The 20,285-nt window shown below is 27.4% G+C and overlaps 1 protein-coding gene across 1 annotated transcript in view; it reads right to left on the reverse strand.

The window, feature by feature from the left end:
• The window catches only part of LOC134835061 (sushi, von Willebrand factor type A, EGF and pentraxin domain-containing protein 1), a 31,365-nt gene extending 12,335 nt beyond the window's left edge, over positions 1-19,030 (reverse strand). Inside the window, exon 1 of the mRNA XM_063849912.1 lies at positions 18,942-19,030. Within this exon, the coding sequence (XP_063705982.1) occupies positions 18,942-19,002 (61 nt within the window). The 5' untranslated portion in view covers positions 19,003-19,030. The remainder of the gene's footprint in view (positions 1-18,941) is intronic.
• Between the last annotated feature and the right edge of the window lie 1,255 nt (positions 19,031-20,285).

Raw genomic sequence — 20,285 nt, forward strand, 5'->3', positions numbered from 1 at the left:
AATTCGCTTAAGAATAACAAAAAAAAAAAAAATTTTTCTTATCGCTTGATCAAAACAAAATTATGATTCGTTATACTGACAACCCCCTTTAACAACTTATTTTTAAAATTTAATTAAATTTCAAGTTGAATGCCCATTGCCTCTAGTGTTAGAGAGCAAATCGTTAGATATCAGTTGATAGCATTCAACAAACAAATTGAACTTTTAAACAAAGGCCGATTGTACCGAGAAAAAAAAAATTCGAGAGGTGTTACGCAAAATCTTTCATTAAAACTCAACAATTGACGAAAAAAACCATTTTTTTTGTTTGTGTCAAAACTTGAGAGGCTTGAACGTTCAGTCAGCTGACTCTGTCTGATGATGCGGATAAAAAAACAAACAAAAAGGTTGCGACTTAAGTTTCATGTTTGTTTGATGATGACCAAATTTGAAGTTTTGTGATTTATTTTTTTTATCTTCGTCACTTTTTGGACATAATTCGATGATCGCATGCAATTTTAATGACCAATATTTGACAGAAAATCATAAATAACCGGATTATTTAACAAAGTTCTCCATCAGTCAGTGTCTGTCGGACTTCAATGACCTTTCGAGCAGCGAAACACCAAAAATTGCCCCACTTTAAAGTACAAATTCGGCAAAAAAGCGATAAATATTTGCATACAACTGCGTGGGTGTCGCATCGAAACACGTTAACAACTCATTTAACGGCAACAAAAGAAATCCTTCTGAAATAAATGAGTGGTGGAACAACTTTCTAAATTGAAAACAGGTAGAAAAAAGGTGTTTTGTGAGTAATTAATTGACAACTACTGAGTTATTGAGACTGAAAGTTACTTTGACATGTTAGGTAAAATTCTAAATAATGTTTTTAAAATTTTTTTTATTGAACTGTAATTATGTAAAATGATAGAATTTGGACTTTTGAATAGAAAAAATCGATTTCGGTTGGAAAATTTTTGTTAATAAGTCAATTTTGAGTCATTTTTCGACAAAAATCGATTTTTATTCATTCAAAAATTTAAATTCCATCATTTTACAAAATTTCAGTTCAATAAAAAATTTTTAAAAAATTATTGCAAATTTTTTTCTAAGATTTTTTTTTTCTTTAAAAATTAATTCCATATCCAGAAAACTCCCTCAGGTCTCTGAACTTGACAAAAATTCAAACAAAGAATAAATAAACAACCAATTAAAACTTCATCGGAGGTCAAAAGTTGAACTCGTTCAGCATATTTAGTACTTTAACCATAGAAAAACGGTAAATAAATGATGTTGCAAATTCCCTTTGTACCAAATTCATACCGTTGCCATGCCATGCCTTTTGCCATAAAAGAGCCATGTGTGAGCATGAACAACTTTTTTGAATAAATGTCTCGAATTACCTAATAAAGCCGCGTGCATTACCAAGCAATAAGTCAATGTAAAAAAAATACTCGAAAGATTAGACTCGAACATGAACAGCTTCAAGCAAGTCTAAAATTAGCACAGAAACTTTTTTTATCCGTGTGCTTTATTGCGATTATTTTATTATTCGCTTAAAAATTTTATTTTATGAACAACACAAAAAGTTGCACATTTAATTTTAACATTTATTTATGACTTTAATCGTCATTTGTTCATTTTTCGTTATAGTCGCCGTTGTTGTCAGCCGTTCAAATATGGGACAAGCAACAAGCGAACAGATGAAACGATGAATTTCTGAAGTCATGTTCGAGTCATGCACTCATGCGACCAGAACTAATAGACGATTGTTGACTTGTTGTTGCTTTTGCTGGAAAAAAATGTCTCGTTTTTTTTCTTCTTAGAGTTATGCAATGGGTTTTCAGGTTAAAGTTAATGTGAACGGTGATTTATGAAATTCAAGAAATGTTTTTAATACGAATATTTGTTGTTTTTGCACCGATTAACGATATCGAATAAAAAATGAGAAAACAGAAGAGTCGTGAGTTGGTTATATAGGTCTCGTAAAGTGACCGAAAGTGCGATGATCTCAGGTTTGTCTAAGTTTTTTTACGGGTTTGAATCGTATTAAAGTTTTGTTTAATTTTTTTTTTTCATTTTGATAAAATTATGTTTTTTTTTCAGCGAACACAGACCTAAATAAAAAAGGCTATAAAATTATATAAAACTTTTTTAAAAACATTTTTCGAAAAAAAAAGTTACTTAATTAATATAAAAACTTTAATTTTATGTTTTTCGATTGAAACAAGTTCAAAATCAAAAATAATTTTAAAAAATAAAAAATTATTGAAATTAAAAACTTTTCATGTATTTTGTAAATTTTTAAATTTTCTGTTTATCAAATTTTTCATAAAAAATTTAAAAATATATTAAAATTTTTCTGAAAAATTTAAAAAATAAAAAATTTAAAAAAAAATTCAATAATTTTTAAAATTTAAAAAATTATTTTAAAAAAAAAATAAATTTACATTAAATTATTAAAATATTTTTTTTACAATTTTTTAATTATTTTTTTGTATTAAAATAATTTAAAAATTAATTAAAAATAGAAAAAATATGAAAAAATTATTTTATGTCTTAAATTTTGTGATTCAAGATAATGTGAATTGCTAAATCTAAATTTTATTATTTTCAGCGTATGGTCAACTTTATGCTTTTTAAAAATGCGGCAAGTTAATTTATAATCCCTTACTTAAAACTTCAACACCTCATGAAGGAAGTTAATTGCACGCCACTATTGATCAGTAATTCTCAATTAAAAAAATAATAATACAAAAGGTCAACCAATCATACAAAAAATATCTCTAAAAATGGTATCAGATAAACATCCGGAGTGTTGTCCAACATGGCAAGTGTCTGTTATTTCTTATAAAAACTTGCAAAAAATATTAACAACAATAAAAAAGGGGATCCTTGATCTCATATCTCTTACGTATCTCGCGTACGTAAATACAGTTATGTACTTTGCCAGCAACTAGCAACACACAATAACTGACTGAATTTGCATTTAGTTCCTGTTTCTGCATTTATATCGCCACGCCATGCACCACCTTCTGTTGAATTTTATTATTTATTTTTTTCTCTCCCTTATTCTCTTTTGCGTTGCAAGTTGGCAAGTCAAATACCTGCCATTCCATTCTCGAATAAACTTAAAATGCACGTAAGTGCTCTAAAGTAAGTAGTCCGAGCCTAACCCATATTTAGCATTTTTATAACATTATGTCGTACTTCGAACGAACAACACCTTCTATCGCGATACAAAAAATGTAGCAAGCAGTGGCAATTCATCAGAAATTGTGTGTGAGACAGGTTTTTTTTTATTTGCTAGTTGCTGTTTAGGTTACTAAATAACAAAAATAAATTCTGTTATTCTACTTTTTTTTCTTGTCGTCTATTTATTTGAATTGTTGCAGACTGGGTCTACATGCGAAACAGGTTTTTTCAGTCATTTTTGGTCAAGATTGAAGTCTCAATGTTCTGAGAAAAAAAGTTTTTTTGTTGACCTGATCCAATATTTGGGAAGAAAAAAAATCGTCTCGTCACGAATCGCATGCATTTTGATTGACAATTGGTGTCGGTGGTGTGACATTCAACACACACACTTGAATAAGTTCAATCACAACAAGAAAACATGCGACATATCAAGTTTAAGTCGCTCATCTGTAATTGCTTTGCCCTTCGACACTTCCTTTGTAAAAGTGGGATTTACTCTTTTTTATTGAATTATTTAAAAAAATATCGGATTTTGTCCTTTTGTCTGTCTGATTTTTTTTCCAAAGCTCAAAAAAATTGAATTTAAAAAAAAAAAAATTGAAAAATCTTTCTGAAGTTCAAAGCTAAATCAAATTTAGTTTTTGTCACAAAAAATACACAAATGTGATTTTTTCTTATTTTTTTTTTAATTTTTATTTTTTTAATCAAACTTTGGTTAAATATCATATTTTTTTAATTTATAAAAAATGTAAAAAAAATAAATTTTATATAATTTTTACTTAAAAAAGTAAACTTGACTTAAGCTTTAGAATTTTTGACTTAAAAATTTTTCAACGCTAATTTATATTTTTTTTAAATTTCACTTAAATGCGATAAAGTTATTCGTTGACGAAAAATTTTAATTTTTTTTATGGACATTAAAAAAAATTAAAATAATAACTCGTGCATATCATTTTGCATCTACACGTCGATCACTTCATCAATCACATCAAAGAACATGAAATGCATGGGAAACGACTTTTTTCCGTTTTATTGTCTCTTTTTCTTACGGAGACATTCACTTTCATTTCATTTTCTTGCGAGAAAATTTTTCAATCAAAAAATCTATTTTTATATTTCAAAATTGAATGAATGGCGCTTGATAGTTCGCTGCGATAAACCAATCATAACTCCATCAACTTGACTTCAATTCATAAAAACAATGTAATCTCGTCTTGTGATTTCAGTGCAGGTGAAAACGAAACACTCACGTAACAAAGTTGAAGAAGTTAACGAGAAAGATGAATAAATATGATAGATGCGAGATGTTGGTTCATGTGTATAATTTTATTGTTATTAAAGCATCTCCATATGGTAATTATCTTGTGTTGTTTGTTTGATTGTTCGTTATGAGTTTTGCGTGTTTTTCTATCACATAACCAGCATCTCTGGAGTCAAAAAGGGTCAAATTGAGATCGATTTACAAAAAAAAGTCTCACAAACAGGTGAAGAACAAGCAAAAAACAGCATTTAAAAATCTCAAGGACATTTTGGTCACATATCGTCATGTTTTTTTTAATGTTTTTTGCAATTCATAGCTGTTAAGAGCGGAGAATCGTGTATTTTTGCATCATTTTTAATGTTCTTCAATTAAGAAAAAAATATTTTCAATGAAATCCTGTTTTTGTTGATGATACAGGGCTGTAAAAAAAAATTTCGAGCAAAAATTTACATCAGCTTAAAAAAAAATAATATTTTTTCTAAAATTTAGACGAAAAGCCAAAAAATTAAACTTAAGTCAAAATTCAGCACATTTTTGACTAAAACCAATTCAGCGAAAAAAATTTATTCAGCAAATTTCTACTCGAGGAAAAATTCTATTCAGCAAATTTATGCTCAGCAAAAATTTTTAATTAAGCGAATTTTTATTCAGCAAATTTATACTCAGTCAAATTCTGCAACTCAGCAACGAATTTGTATTCAGCAAGTTTCTACTCAGCAAAATTTTTTCAATTCAGCGAAATTTTATTCAGCAACGAATTTGTATTCAGCAAAATTTTTCAATTCAGCGAATTTGTATTCAGCAAATTTTTATTTAGCAAAATTTTGAATTCAGCGACGATAATTATGTTCAACAAATTTCTACTCTACAAAGTTTTTGAATTCAGCAAACTTTTTTATTCAGCAAAAGACTTAATCTTGAATGGTTTTTCAGCTAATTTGGCTTTTGTCACTTCAACAGTGAGTTTTTAAATTTTTCGCGAAACTGAGAGCTAGACCACCATAACGGATCTAATGTCAGAAGAAACATATCGCATGTCCATAATTCATAAAAAAAATAAACAAACAAACTAGGTTCATTGTCTTGAATTTCTTGCAAAGCGGCCTCCAAGTTATTCAAGTATGAATGATCGAATTTCGCGTCGGTTTATTAAATATTTTTGCGATTAGAGTGACCATTTGAACATATTTCCCTTTACCTCGTGATTGAATTACCGAACATTTTTTGTTCCTTTGTCATGCGTGTCTTTTCCTGTCTTTTTACATGATATGACAACGCGTTTTAAGTTCATGACATTTTCCGTTGAATGAAAAAGTAATGTGACACTTTGTTCTACTTTTTACAAGAAACAAAACAAAAAATAAGTCACATAAGACATCATGTTAAATTGATTCCATTGAGCTTGTCTAATGCTCTAGTAATTTAATTATTTTGGATGTAATGAATGTTAATGTCATGAATGGGTTTCGACCACACGATTTTTTTTTATTTTTTGCTTTTTTGGTGATCTATTGTTACATTTTGGACACAAATTTGGTCATACAAGATTTGAACAAGACTTACATGTTTGATTTATTTGTTAACGGCTAAAGTGTGGACAAAAAATTTGTGTTTATTTTAATTTGATTCTTTTATTGTTTCAACAACGCTTTCATTTTGTACGTTTTTTTTCTTATGTGATATTATGTGACGAACGTGATATTTTTTTCAAAAACTTCGATTTTAGTCTTTTATTTATTTTTAGGTTTTCCAAATAATAAACATAAACTTTTTTTTAAGTAATTTATCCGAGAATGAGGAGTATCAGAGAAAAAAGTTTCAAAAATAAGAGATTTTTTTCAATAATTTTAATAGAAAATAAAATAAGAATTTCATGTTGTCGGAAAATTTACTAAAAATTCTGGAAGTTAAAAAAAAATGAATTTAGATTTGTTTGATTTTTTTAAATTTTGTTTTAAAATATTTTGACTTGAAATTTTGTATTGTTGAACAATTTTTTTAATTTTTATTTTTTTTATTTTTTTATTTTTTATTTTATTTTTATTATTTTTTGTTTGTGACTTAATGCATGAAAAACGATTATCGGAGAAGAGTTTCTAATTGTGAGACAAAAAAAAAGTAAAACAATTCCCATGCCCAATTTAAAAAAAAAAACAATTTTTTCATCATCATAAATTTATCTTTTTTTAATGTGAAAATTTATGACATTTGAAAGAAAATTCACTTTTACATTCATTTAAATCAATTTTAATAAGCTAACAACTTTTATTTTTCCTGACTTCGGTACTTGTACTTGTCGCTCTCAAAGATGATTAAAGATGATTAACTTTTGTCTTTCTATTGTATTTTTTTTCTTAGTTTATTATTTCCTCTATTTTTCTAATGTTTACGAAATTTATGCGTCCACTTACAACTACAACACTCGAGAGAGAAAAGAAACATCGGTAGTCATTAATATTATCTCTCTCGGGTTTTTAACCTACACTCTTGTCTTGTTTCGTCTGGGCAACTACACAAAAACACTCTACTCCAACAATGGAAAAAAGCAACAAAAAACATTTTGAGATCAAATAAATTAGATTTTATAAGCTAGGTATTTAAAATCGTAAATAAATTTTGTGTTGAATGTTTTTCTGTGTGTATTTGTGATTAAATTAGGTTCAACTTTTTTTTCATGATGCAAAAAAAAAATGTAAAGAGATTGTACTCAATTCTGGTGAGTATAAATAAATAAGTTACTTTTACTTTTTTCGTTAGCACGAGCCTCAGTTAATCAAATGGAACGTGCCTGTCTACGGATGAAAAAGGGGTTAGATTGATCCCTTTAGAAATCAGTTTGATCACTTTGGGAGTCAAACTGACCCCTTGAGTTAACTAGGGATTAGTTTGACTCCTGAAAATGTGATTCTCTTTGGAGTTGGTCATCCACAGACCCATAAAGATATGAATTTGAACCCTTAAGAGGTCAATTTGGTTCCTTAAGAGTTCAAAACGAAATTGAATCCTTAAGGAATCAAAGTGACCTCTTAACTTATTAAAGAGATTAATTTTGTGGGTCTGTGGATGATCAACTCCAAAGGGTATATAGTTGACCCCTAAGGAGTTAAATTAATCCCCTCTTTAGAGTTCATTGTGACTCCTTAGAGGTCAATGTGACTCATTAGGAGTCATTGTGACTCCTTTGGGGTCAATGTGATTCCTTAGGGGTCAATGTGACTCCCTAGAGGTCATTGTGACTCCTTAGGGGTCAATGTGACTCCTTAGGGGTCAATGAGACTCCTCGGAGGATAACATGACTCTTTATGAGTCCATTTAACTATTAAGGGGTTAATTCGACTCTTAATGGGTCAGTTTAATGGGTCTTAGGGGTCACTTTTACTCCTAAGAGGTCGATTTGACTCTTAAATGTCTATCTGATCTCTTAAAAGGAATCAATCTCACCCGTTTTTCATCCGTAGGGCTGCAGATTGTTTTAAGCAATCAAAAAACATAGAATCTTGATACCAACTTTGACCTTATTCTCTCTGTTCACTCGCTGCATCAAATTTTAATGAGAAATGTAAACAATGAGCTTGACATGAATCAAGGTGAAAAACGGTGACAATGGTTCACTTTGTTTGCTTATGATTTTTAGGTCTCATGATTATCATGATTGAAGGAAAAACTAATAAATTCACAAATAAAGATTGAATTGTAAATTCATGCCTGATTGAGTCGAATAATTTTATTTTTATTTTATTGAGCAAGATAACGAGACTTGTGAGCGCGACAATCGAATCTAACGAAGTGTAAAGGAAACCACATGAATCTGAGGTTTGTCGCTGATGATTGATGAGCGACCGGGAAAGACAAAAAAAAATATTATTTACGAGTTCAAGAAGACGCGACGGTCATTCAACCAAAATAATCGGTCGATGATCGATTACACATTTCTAATCAACGACCGATCAAGTAAAATGGAAAGTGATTGCATTGCGAACAATCAAACTAGTTTTGCGCTGCGTCTCTCATGTAACGCATTTACATACTTGACTGTGCTTGACTTATCACATCATGAGAAAAAACTTGCGTTTTTTTGCGATTTCCTCAAATATGTGAATAATTGCATGTCTAAAGAGAGGCAAAAAATGTGCATAACAATAAATAGAAATAATAATAAGTGTATGAAAAAAAGTACATATAATAGACAGTTGTTACTCTCGTTGTAATTTATTACTACTTGTTATGTACTCGTGTATGAAAGTAAGAAAAATTATTCATGAGTGTTGCGATGTATGTCGTTTTATGCTCCAATAGTGGAGAGTTATGAAGGCGGCTCGCTCAGTATTTGCATTTTATTATGATTTTTATGATTTGTTGCGAGTTGCGGTGTAGATAATGCATTGATTCTCAGTAATTGAACACAAGAAAAGCAGCTACTGGATACGCATTACCCGATGATGATGATGATAATAGTTTATGCGAGTTGTAGTGGCAAGTGATGTAAGATCATGTAATTAATTAAAGGCGGATTTGTTTCGGATTGTTCATAGTTGTTTAAAAGATGATATAAGAAATCGAAAAAAAAAAATTGTCTGAAATTCTCTTCTTAAAATTAAATTTAGACTAAAATTCATAAATTCTTTGACAAATAATTTAATTTCTTACAATTCCTAAATCTTTATATTTAAATTAGTCTATAAAAATCTTTATAGAGCCTTATCAACTTGAGCTTAGTGAGTTAAATCATGTATTGTTTAAAGATTTATTTTTATGAATTTTGGAGTATTTTGAGCCTAATTCAATTATACGTGGGTATATGATTTTTCTTATTTTTATCATAATTTAAATAATAAGATTTTTTAAAAAATAGAACATTTTCAGATAATTTTTGTCGTTTTTCAAAGTTTTTAAATTAACATTTAAAATTATGATAACAAAAAATTCTTGAAATCTTTATTAAAAAAATATTAAAATTTTATAATAAAAATTTTTATAAAAAAAAACTATATTTTATGTAATTTTTAAATTTTATAATTTTTTTTTAATCTTTTAATTTAATTTTATTTTTAAATTATTTTTTTTTAATTTTATACATTACCAAATATTGTGTTCATTCTTGCTTATTATAAATATTTTTTTGTGTCTTTAATTATTTAAAAACATTTTTAATGTCTATTTAGGCCGTTCCAAATTTTTTCCGATGTTAATAAATAATAAAATTTAATCAAAATTTATTTCTTTTTAAGTCTCTTATAATTTTTTTTCTTTCATAAAATTGCATATTTTAATTAATTTGATAATTTTTTTTTTATCTCTTTTGATATTTAGATGACGATTTAAAAGTTGCAAGGAATTGAATATGGCCCCTCGATAATTTTGTGAAAATGTTCCCATTTACAGCTTTAAAGTAAGTTTCTTACAGAGTTTTTACTTTTAAATTATAATTTAAATAATTTTTAGCATAAAAAGTTGAAATTATCAAGATAAAATTCAGGAATCAGGCTACATCTGATGAGATTTTTATTAAAATTTTAAAAAATTGAAGACAAAAGATCGTTTTTAGTCACAAAAATTCATAAAATAAAAATTTTCGCAACAAAGATCGCCATCAACTGCATCAGCAAACAATGTTGCAAGAAACTTTTGAGTAATTTTTACCAGTTTACTTTTCACACACACACAAAAGTTCAAAAGATAACCAACATTACACGAAAAATTAACTCAAAAACACGATTTCTATAACCAACTTTACTAACATTACACGACTTGCAAGAAGTAACTCATGTTTACATTACAACTCGTTCGCAGCAAAACTAGAATTTGTTTTAGCAGAAACTGCTTAAAAACAATATGTGGTGTGGTCGATTTGTTCAATAACCAAATCGATTCGTATGAAAAAAAAGTTAATCTTAAAATTTATTAAATCGATCGAAATATCAAGTCTAGTCAAATTCATGCTGATTCTTGTTGGTTTGTTTGTTTTTCTAGTCATCCATCTATTTAAAAACTTTTTAAACGCTTAGATTCAATTCAAATTAAAAGATTAAGAAAAAGGTTCGATTAAAAGCTAAAATTGGTAGATGACCAGCAATAACAACAAAAAACGGCGCTTCAGGCCATTTATTCGATTAATTCCGAATGATATTCAAATGATATCTTATTTAACGGCCTAGCAAGACGAATTCAATATTTTTTTTGTGTCTTGATTAAATTTATCTGAGAATTTTTTTTAATTTTTTTCCAGACAATCGAAAACCACAAATTGGCCGGTAACTTAGATTTACACCAGGAAGCTTCATTGTTCATTATAAATACTAAATTTATTATCGCGGTGTTATTTATTTTTTTATTGTGTTTTTTTTTTGCTTTTCAACGAAGAGCCATTTAGAACGGATACCACGATATGGTCGATTGAGTTTTTTTTTCGTATCTCAGTAGATTTTAGCAACATGGCGAATGCTTTTTTTGTCCATATTTGCAACATTTAATGTAAATTTTATTTATATTTTATTTATTTCTCGTTGCATAGACTAGATATTTTGTGATATAAATCTGTTTTTGGTCCCATTGTGTTTGTTCAGTCGTTCATTTGGCACGAAATGACAAAAATTTTTTGTGGGCCACGTTCTAAATCTCAGTTAATTAAACGAAAAATTGTGTCAATTTCACATTTCTGGCACATTTTGAGGCATTCCAGTCATCAAGTATGCTGCATTCGAGGCACGTTTACGCGTACGGTCCTTTGAAATGTAGGGCGAAAGTGAACATCAAAGCGAAATGCATAATAATACACATAAAAATTTTGTGTTACGTGTCTCAAAGTATCAAAATATCGTATTTACCCACATTTATTTACAGTGAGTGACGAAAAATGTTGTAAGAGAAATTATTTTTTTCGGTTTGAGCGTACAAAGTTCGTAAAGAAAAGGCAATCGAGTGGAAGATATTAAAGCGGCAGCGTAGTTGAAGTGTTGAAAAACATGTTAAGGAGGCTTGTAAGTGAGAGGATTTAACTTAAGGATCTTAAGTCAGCTAATTTTTTATGAATTTTCGTGGTTTTTGTGCATAAATTGTCAATTTAGATGAAAAATGACTCAGATTATCAAAAGGTATGAAAATTATATTGATGACTTAATTAAGTTACTTGACTTAAGATTCTAACGTTCATAAAAAGTTTTGAAAGGCCGATAATTAAGTCTAGTCAAAATAAATACTTATTTATTTTCTAATTTATTATTAAAAAATAAATGAAAATGATAAGGGACCGCTCATATATTTTTCTATACAAACCTTAAGTTCTTAAGTCAAGTTTTTAAATCACCTTTAATAATTAAACACACTTAAAAACCAAAATTTTTACTTTTTCAAGCCGAAATCCAGTTTTACGTACAAGCCACTACTTAAGTTTGTAGTAAAAAAGTAAATACATGTTCTTTAACTTATTTGACTTATTTTTAAGTTAAAGTAACTTAAGTCGACTTAAAGGTTCTAATTTTTCAAATTTATAAAAAGATGAAGAAAGAAAGAAGAATTTATTTGAAGATGGTAAAAAATTTGACTTTTTATCGGACCTTAGCTCAATTTTTCAGCTTTTTGAGTCAAAATATTTCCGATTCTTTTTCTTAAGTTGTAGATTAAGTCTCATATTTTTTTACGTAAAAAGCTTAAGTCAATCTGTTTTTTTTTTGTTTTTCGTTTAATTTATGGGAAATAATTTTTGTTTTGTAAAAAAATTGGAAAATCTTTATAAATTCAGATTCTTAAGTTGACTTAAGGATTTCTTACGTTAACTTAATGTCATTAAAAAAATAAAATACGATCTTTAAGTTGACTTAAGAGATTTTTACTATAAAAAAATACGTGAATTAAAATTATTCTTGCTTTATCATTAATAAAAATGACTTTTGACTCAACTCTAGAAAAATTTTCTAACGGATTTTAAGTTACTTAGAAAATAAAATAGAGCTCAATGGAACAATAAAACAGAATTAATTGTTACATCAATCATTATTCGTTAATTATTACCCCTTTCTATCGTCATTATAGCGGTCTGCTGAGAATTTCTTCTCATTTCTTTTATCATCATCGGACACCTGCTTCGTACTTGCGGAGTGCATGACTCGACACGACATGAAAAAAAATAACAATAAAAACTCTCTTCTTCACAATAATGATGAAAATAATTGTTATTGCTACCATTATTAACGACTTTCATGTTGTTTCTAACTGCAAGGGTATCAAGAAAGTTCACGAGAAGGCGTCTAAGTTTGTTTAACGGTACAAGAAAAAAAATTATATGAAAACAGCGAAAATCATGTGCTGACATTCAATAAGTAATTATAACGAAGATCATTAATCTTTTTCTTTGCAACTAATCCATTGTTTTAGTTTCAGAACAAGTGCATGACTTGCCATCACTTAATAAATCAGGAAGTTCGCTAATGAGCGTGTCTATTGTGATGTTAATGCTCGCGCTAAAGCTGAGATGAGATGAGAGACAAAAAAAATGAAAGATAAACAGCTAGAAGGCAAAAATATCTTCTCACAAAAATAATTAATGTGGGAGAATATCGAAGATTCGCCGAAAAAAAAAATTACGGGAGAAATTCGCGTGTTTCTCAAACAATTTCCATTTAATGACTCTCCAATATCGTTAGCGATCGCGTGATTTGACCGAAAACTAACGAGACCGGAGACAGATAAAGAGAAATTGTCATCATTTTTTGTCCATTTTCAACTTTAATCGCGGAATTATGCGGATTTTTGACCTGTGACGCCTTTCTAATTTTTTCGAAAATCTTTCTTAAATGTTTCGTTTTCAATCAAAAGTTGAGTCACACACGCGAAAAAATAATTACATATTGGCCGGTGATCATCGCAGAAAAAAACACAAAAGACTTGAGAATTTCGAGTAGGCGACGAACCTCCGACGCCGTAAATTCTTGATGATGTGAGCAATTTTTGTTTTGCGCTAAAAATATTTTTGTAACTAGTTGAAAATTAATTATCCCACCAAAGTAGCGCCATGCTGGACTCCAGCTAAGTATCGTTTTTGCAAATCTTTTCCTTAGTTTTCGCGTGAATTTTGTAGTAAATGGTCGCCACATTAGTCGTGCTTCGTTAGATAACCGTCGTCGTCGTCGTTGTTGCTTAAAAAAATGCAAAATGTGCAAACTTTTAATAGATAGTACCTAGTAGAAAAGTGTAATTCAATCAGGTTACAAAATGTTTCTCGTTTGTTTCATGGTTTGCATTCAAAATAAAACGTTCACGAGGGCAGTCATAGGAAACTTATGGTAACGAATGTTAGATTTTGTGTTAAAAATAACAAATTGTAAGTGAAGGAGTGTGATGTAATGGCTGTAAATTTGGTTTTTAATGAGCTGCAAAAGGAACTTTGAATTATTTTCAGATGTTAAGTTAACTTTTTTATGTTTTGATTTTTTTTTTATTTGAAAAAAGTCAAAAGTTTTTAATTTGCACAAAAATTTGTTTTTTTTTTTAAATAATTTTGTGTTAAAAGATTTTACCTTTTGTTTTTAATTAAAAAAATTCTTTTTATTTAAATTAATTTCTGTTTTCATTTCTTGCATTTTTTTAATTATTTTATAAATTTTGTTATTTTAAATGAAAATATTTAAAAAAAAATTATTTATTTAATTTTTTTATTTAAAATTTTATTTTTAATTTCAATTTTTTTTTATTAAAAAACCAAAATATTAAATGCCGGCTTCCATATGACTTAATTTAAACTTAAGCAAATAAAAAAAATAAAATTAGATTTAAAAAACCAATAAGGCCGCTCCAAATTTTTTTCTATGTTTTTGTCCCCTGCCCCATTTCAAAAGCTGAAAATCCAATGGGGCAAAATAAAAAAAAAGTTAAAAATTTCATAAATATTGACCATTTTTTGGTAATTTTTCTTAATTTTTAAAGGAATTTTTAAAAATTTTTAAAAATATTTTTAATTTTTAAAATTTTTTGTGTTGAAAACCGAAATTTTACATGAATTTTCTTCTATAAAAATATTTCCTAAAAATTATTTTTAAAAAATTTTTAACGGTTATTTTTGTGAAATTTTTTTGTTAAAATTTTTAACTTGAAATAATTTCAGATCAATTTTCAATCATCAAATCTCAATGTAGATACCATAAAAACATCTAAAATATTTATGAAAGACCAAAATTTGTTAAAATTTTAGCATTTTGTATGAAACAGTATTTCAAAACTTTTTTTTTTTTATTTTGCCCCCCCCATTTTGAAAAAAATGTTTTGGGACAAAAACATCGGAAAAAATTTGGAACGGCCTAAATAAAAATCTAAAAAAAATTTAGAAAAAAAATATTAATTTTTTTTTCAAATTATTTTTTATTATTTTGATTAATTATTTTTTTTAACTTTTTTTATATTTTTAATTAAGAATTTTATTTTTAATTTTATTTTTTTTTAATTAATGAATATAGCTTTAGGTATAATCAGAAAAATAATTTTTACAGAAATTTTTATTGCTCAAAAGTCACTCATATGAGACTTTTTTTCTAAAGAAATTTTAATATTAAGTCATTAACGACATGCAAAAAATTGGATTCGCGTCATTGATCGACTCCATTGATACAAAAAAAAAACTTGTAATACCAAACATAAATGAAGCAAATTACTACTGTTGTTAAATACCAACATGAATCAAGTCATCAAATCACACAAGCACACAACAAGAGTGATTGACCCCAAATGTTTTTGTGTGTTGCTTGTGTGGTCGGATCTTCCTTTGTGTCGAATTTTTCTGATTGTTCTGCGTTCCCATTTCGCTAATAATACAAAATAATCGTTCATTCCCGCAGGCATTCCATTATTTTATGGCTTTTCAACAGAACTTTTTATTGTTTTCCTATGCGGCGTTCCAGGAAATGGGCTTTGATTGACGCCTGACTGGCATGAGGGAAAGGCGATTCGCCCACATTCACGCGGTAATTGTCAAAAAAAAATTGATTGGAAAGTGTTCGAAACGTGCTAGCCATCGGCGTTTCCTACATTTTTTCATCTGCCACATCTTAATCGATCAATGTTGTTCGTCATCCCGAACTGAAATTTACCGTTATCATTCTAATTTTTGGATGAATTGATCACTTTTGTAGCTAACGAGTCACGTACTGGCCATTATTCACAAAAATTTGGGTCAAAATTCAAACTTTTTCATCACAAAAACTTCTTTTTTTCACAATTTCTCGCAGAAATCAAGAGATCATTGGCATCTTTTTGCTATTTTCGTTTGGCATTAACACTTTTTTGTCTTTTACGCACACGAAAAAGCAAATATTTATCGCCGTAATTGATGTCATCATGGACGCAGAACAAGCAAGGCGTGCGGATGGCTCGTGCTTGTTTGACTTTTGATTAAAATTTAATGCGAAAAATGTGACCAAGTGATTAGCGAGTCTGAAAAGTTTTCTTTAAATTAAATTTTAATGATTTTTTGTACAAATATGATGGCGGACCGCTAAATAGAAACATAATAATTGACCATAACTGACAGGAAATTGCTTTTCGATAAAATTTGGATAAAAATTCAAATCTCTAGCGGTCAATGGCATCGTTATCTCTCCGTTTACCAAAATTCAATAGCCACTCAATTCCATTCAAATCACCAAATAATATCCAAAAATATTTGTAATTATGTTAATTTTGTCTTTCTAATCTTTTTTAATGCTGTTACGGTGGTAGATTAGTCATTGATGACCTAACATTTCTTTTGTCGTGTATCTTTTTTTCTAATTTTTGTCGATTGAGTGACTTTTAAGTCTCCATTTGGAATTTTCAAAGTCAAAAATTTGGCTAGAAGGTCATCAATTAGTGGCAGGAACAACAATTTAGTGGAATTTATGACGTTTTTTAATGCAATTTGTTTGGAAATGTTTAAGAATTCATTTCGTAACCAACACAATTCTGTGAATTTTTGTACTTTTAATTGTCCTTATCACAATTGTTCGACGTTTTCTGTCGTTCTCACACTTGTTCAACACATACATTTTAACGCTTTATAATAATTTTCTGTTTTTATTCCATTATTGTACATAATGTAAGAAAATTTCAGGTTAATTATGATCTGAGTGAAGTATTTTTTTTTATTTCTTATAGAAAAAAATTATTTTTTTTTAGAAAAAATAATTTTAAGCGATTATTTAAAAAATTAAAATTTTATTTTTTTAAAAAGTTCTAACCGAAAATGAGAAAAATTATTAAATTCAATTTTTATTTTTAATTTTCAATTCAGAAAAAATTAAAATTAATTAATTGAAAAAAAAAAATAATTATGAAAATTAATTTTAAAATTTTATTTTAAACCATTTTTTTTTTTTTTAATTTTAAAATTAAAATATTAAATTCAGAAATTTAAAAAAATATAAAAATTCATCTTTGTAAACATTTTTCAGCGTCTCTAATTTTTTAAATATTTTATTTTTTTTTTAAATTTTCTAAAAATTATTCTGAGATAATTTCACCGTGATTCAAGTTCTTTACATATGCCTGCTACAATTAAACACGTGTGAACAAACAATTTACCTACCATTGAAGCGTTATGTGGAAAAAGAATGATAATTGCTGTACAACGAACAAAACAAAAGAAGAAGAATTTCACGTCGTCTTGTCGTACGTGAACGATCAAAAGATGAGTAGAAACCAGGAAATAAAAATTTTTACAACGTTTTTTGGGTCGGATGTCAAATGTCTCACTTATTTTTCGGAATTTTACAGAACGTTGATCTCAATTTCTTTGGCAAATAAGCAAATAACTGCAAGCGACAACTTTCTTTAAAGCAAATACAAAAATTAAATGATGCCAATTAAATGTCCATCATGCCTTCTGGGGCATTAATGGGCGACACGAGCCGATTATGTCAACTTTTACATCTAAATTACTTTTAATCTGCTGGAAAATTGCAACAAAGTTATGCATTTCTGATGAAAGTAAATGAAGTTCGATCGATATTTACTCGGAATTTCACGTTTTTAATACGAAACAATTCAAAAGAAAGACAAGACAAAGTACGATATTGCAATTTTTGTGTCTTTTATGTCGGATATTTACCTAAGTTTGAGTAAAAGAAAGAAGTTACTTTGTTTATTTTACGTGAAAAATATCAGAAGAAGGTAAAATTAACAGTCACTGTAGTGTTTTGCTATTATACACCAATAATGGAGCACCTCAAAGGCAAATATTTGTCATGATTCATAACTTTCTTTTTTTTATTTAATTTTTTTGCGGTAGAAATTTCGTTTTATGTCAAGAATATGTTAAAAACTTCACCTTTGAGTACTTTTCATATTTTTTTAGTTAAATAAAGATAAGAGTTATCTCATTTACTGGAAAATCGAGGGTAATGAACGCTAAAATTTACTAGAAAAATCATAAAAATCGTTAAAAAGATACTTGTTGCGATTAAATCCACTCTTAATTGAATAAAATTGTGTTGTACTTGAAATATTTGTGTAAATTCTTGGTGAAACATGTAGCAAAGTAGTATCTAACAACAATTGTTGTCTTGTTGTCGTTTGTTTTCTCGTGTGTAGGTAAAGGTTTTGAACAATATTTAGGCAACAATCCGGTACAAGAATTGAATGTAATTGAATAAAAGGTGCATTCAATGCGAATTCAATAGTTTTTCTTGTTGTTTATTTATTTTACTTTATCTACCGTTGGCTGGCTTGTAAGTTGTCAAAGTCACAAGGAGGTCGTAGCAAGCTTATTGACGGTTATTGGCATGAGAACCAAACGAATTTGTTCGAAAATAAAATATTTTTTTAAATTAAAAAATGATTTTTCAACTTAAAAATATTTTTTTATTTTTTTTTAATCAAAAAAATAAAACAAAAATTTAAATTATTTAATTTCTCTTAACTTTTTGATTAAATAAAAATTAAAATTTAATTAAATTTTGAAAATTAATATTTAAAAAATATTTTTTAATTAAAAATAAATTTAAAAAAAAAATCAGACAAAAAATTAATTCAATAATTAAATTTAATATTAAAAATAAATTCAGCATAATTTAAAAAAATCAAATATTTTAAATATCAGTATTAAAAATTAAGTTCTATAAAAATTATTATTTTGGGAGATTTATTTTCCATTTATTTTATAGATTTTAAAAACAACTTTTCTAATTTTTTTTTACGAAATAGCCTTGTTAAAAATTACAAAAAAATCTATCAAAAATTATAGAAAAAATTTAATTCCTGAGCCGGTCTGTGATTTTTTGTCCAAAATCTCGTAATTTGCTCATCACGAATTTATCCAAAAATAGCTGCGCCTTTCAAAAGACACACAAAGTAACATCATATACAAACAAATCATTGAATCGCAAAACATCGCTCATTTATCAACATTTTATACTTTCAAAGATTTTGCCAAATAACTACCGTGCCACACAAAGAACGCTTTGGGACAAATCAAACACTTGCTTCTTCAATATTTTATTATTCAAACAGAAAAAAAACATGATTGATCACAAATTTATCTTACCTTGACATAAAACTCCACTATTATTTGCTACTCCTATTAATAATACGCCGCCTAACACCATTAGCAGATAGTTAGCACTTAAAACTGGATCATGCTTCGACCGGCAGTAATATTTCATCTTGAACATCTTGTTTATTTTTTTTTCTTTATCACTATAATTTCTTCTTTTTTTTACTTATTTACTTTTATGACGATAATTGGTTGTAAACTTCATTTACATTTTCTTCTCTCTGAGAAAATTATTACTCATTAAACATTATAGTAAATTATTCACTTTGCTCTTTTCTCGAGTTGTGGTCTGATCTAATATTGAACGAAAAAAAATAATCGATGATTAAATAATAAATATGATACAGAGTGCTATTATTTAATATGTTTGTTTTAAGTTGATTGTTCAATTGAACCAAAATCGTTTTTTTTTCTATTTATAGAAATTAATAAATTGTATCATGAATAGAGTTGTAATACGTTCGCTTTTAAATGTTTAATGCTGTAATTGAATTTTTTCGCAAGATATCATCGCGAGCCGTTTGAAGCAAAGTTTGGTTTTTTGGAAGAATTCCATAAAAGGCAACTCACATTTGTATAATTTGAATGGTCATCGATTTAATTAAAGTTTTGAAAAATTATCAGACTTGTGAAATTTTAATATTTTTGTGTTTTGTGAAAAAATTTTTGATATTTATTTTTTTTTTAAATTACAAGAATTTTAAAAGATTTTTTTTAATTATATTTTTTTATTTTAAAATATTTCACGGAATTTTTTTTTTGTTTATTTTTGATTCAAGAAATTTGTACGAAAATTTAATATTTTTTTATTTAATTTAATTTTTATTAATTTTTTTAATCTTGTACGAAACTCATATACCTATTTTTAATTTATTAAATTTTTTAAAATTATTTTTAAAAATAAAAATTTTTATTTAAATTTTTAATTGTAAAAGAATTTTTTAAATTGTATTTTTTATTTTATAATATTTTACAAAAATTTAAAACTCTATTTATTTATTTTTTTATTTAATTTTTTTAATTCAGGAATTTGTACGAAATTCGTATGTTTTTTTTTATTTTTTTTTTTAATAATTTTTATTCAACTTCTTTAATTTTTTTTCTTTTATTTTAGGAATTTTCAAGAAATCTTGGGTTTCTGTTTTTTTCAGTTTTTTTTTTAAATAAAATATTTTAATTTTTTAAAATTTAGCACAAAAGCTAGACACAAAAATAACACCTCGTACACTAGTAATATCGTTGCGTGTGCCTTGAAAACCAGATTTTCAGTCAGTACCTTTTAATAGGCCAGCTATGATTTCACTTTGCTTCACGTCGTCGTCGTCATACACTTGC

The sequence above is a fragment of the Culicoides brevitarsis genome, chromosome 3 (genome assembly GCF_036172545.1).
Source record: "Culicoides brevitarsis isolate CSIRO-B50_1 chromosome 3, AGI_CSIRO_Cbre_v1, whole genome shotgun sequence".
Lineage (NCBI taxonomy): Eukaryota > Metazoa > Arthropoda > Insecta > Diptera > Ceratopogonidae > Culicoides > Culicoides brevitarsis.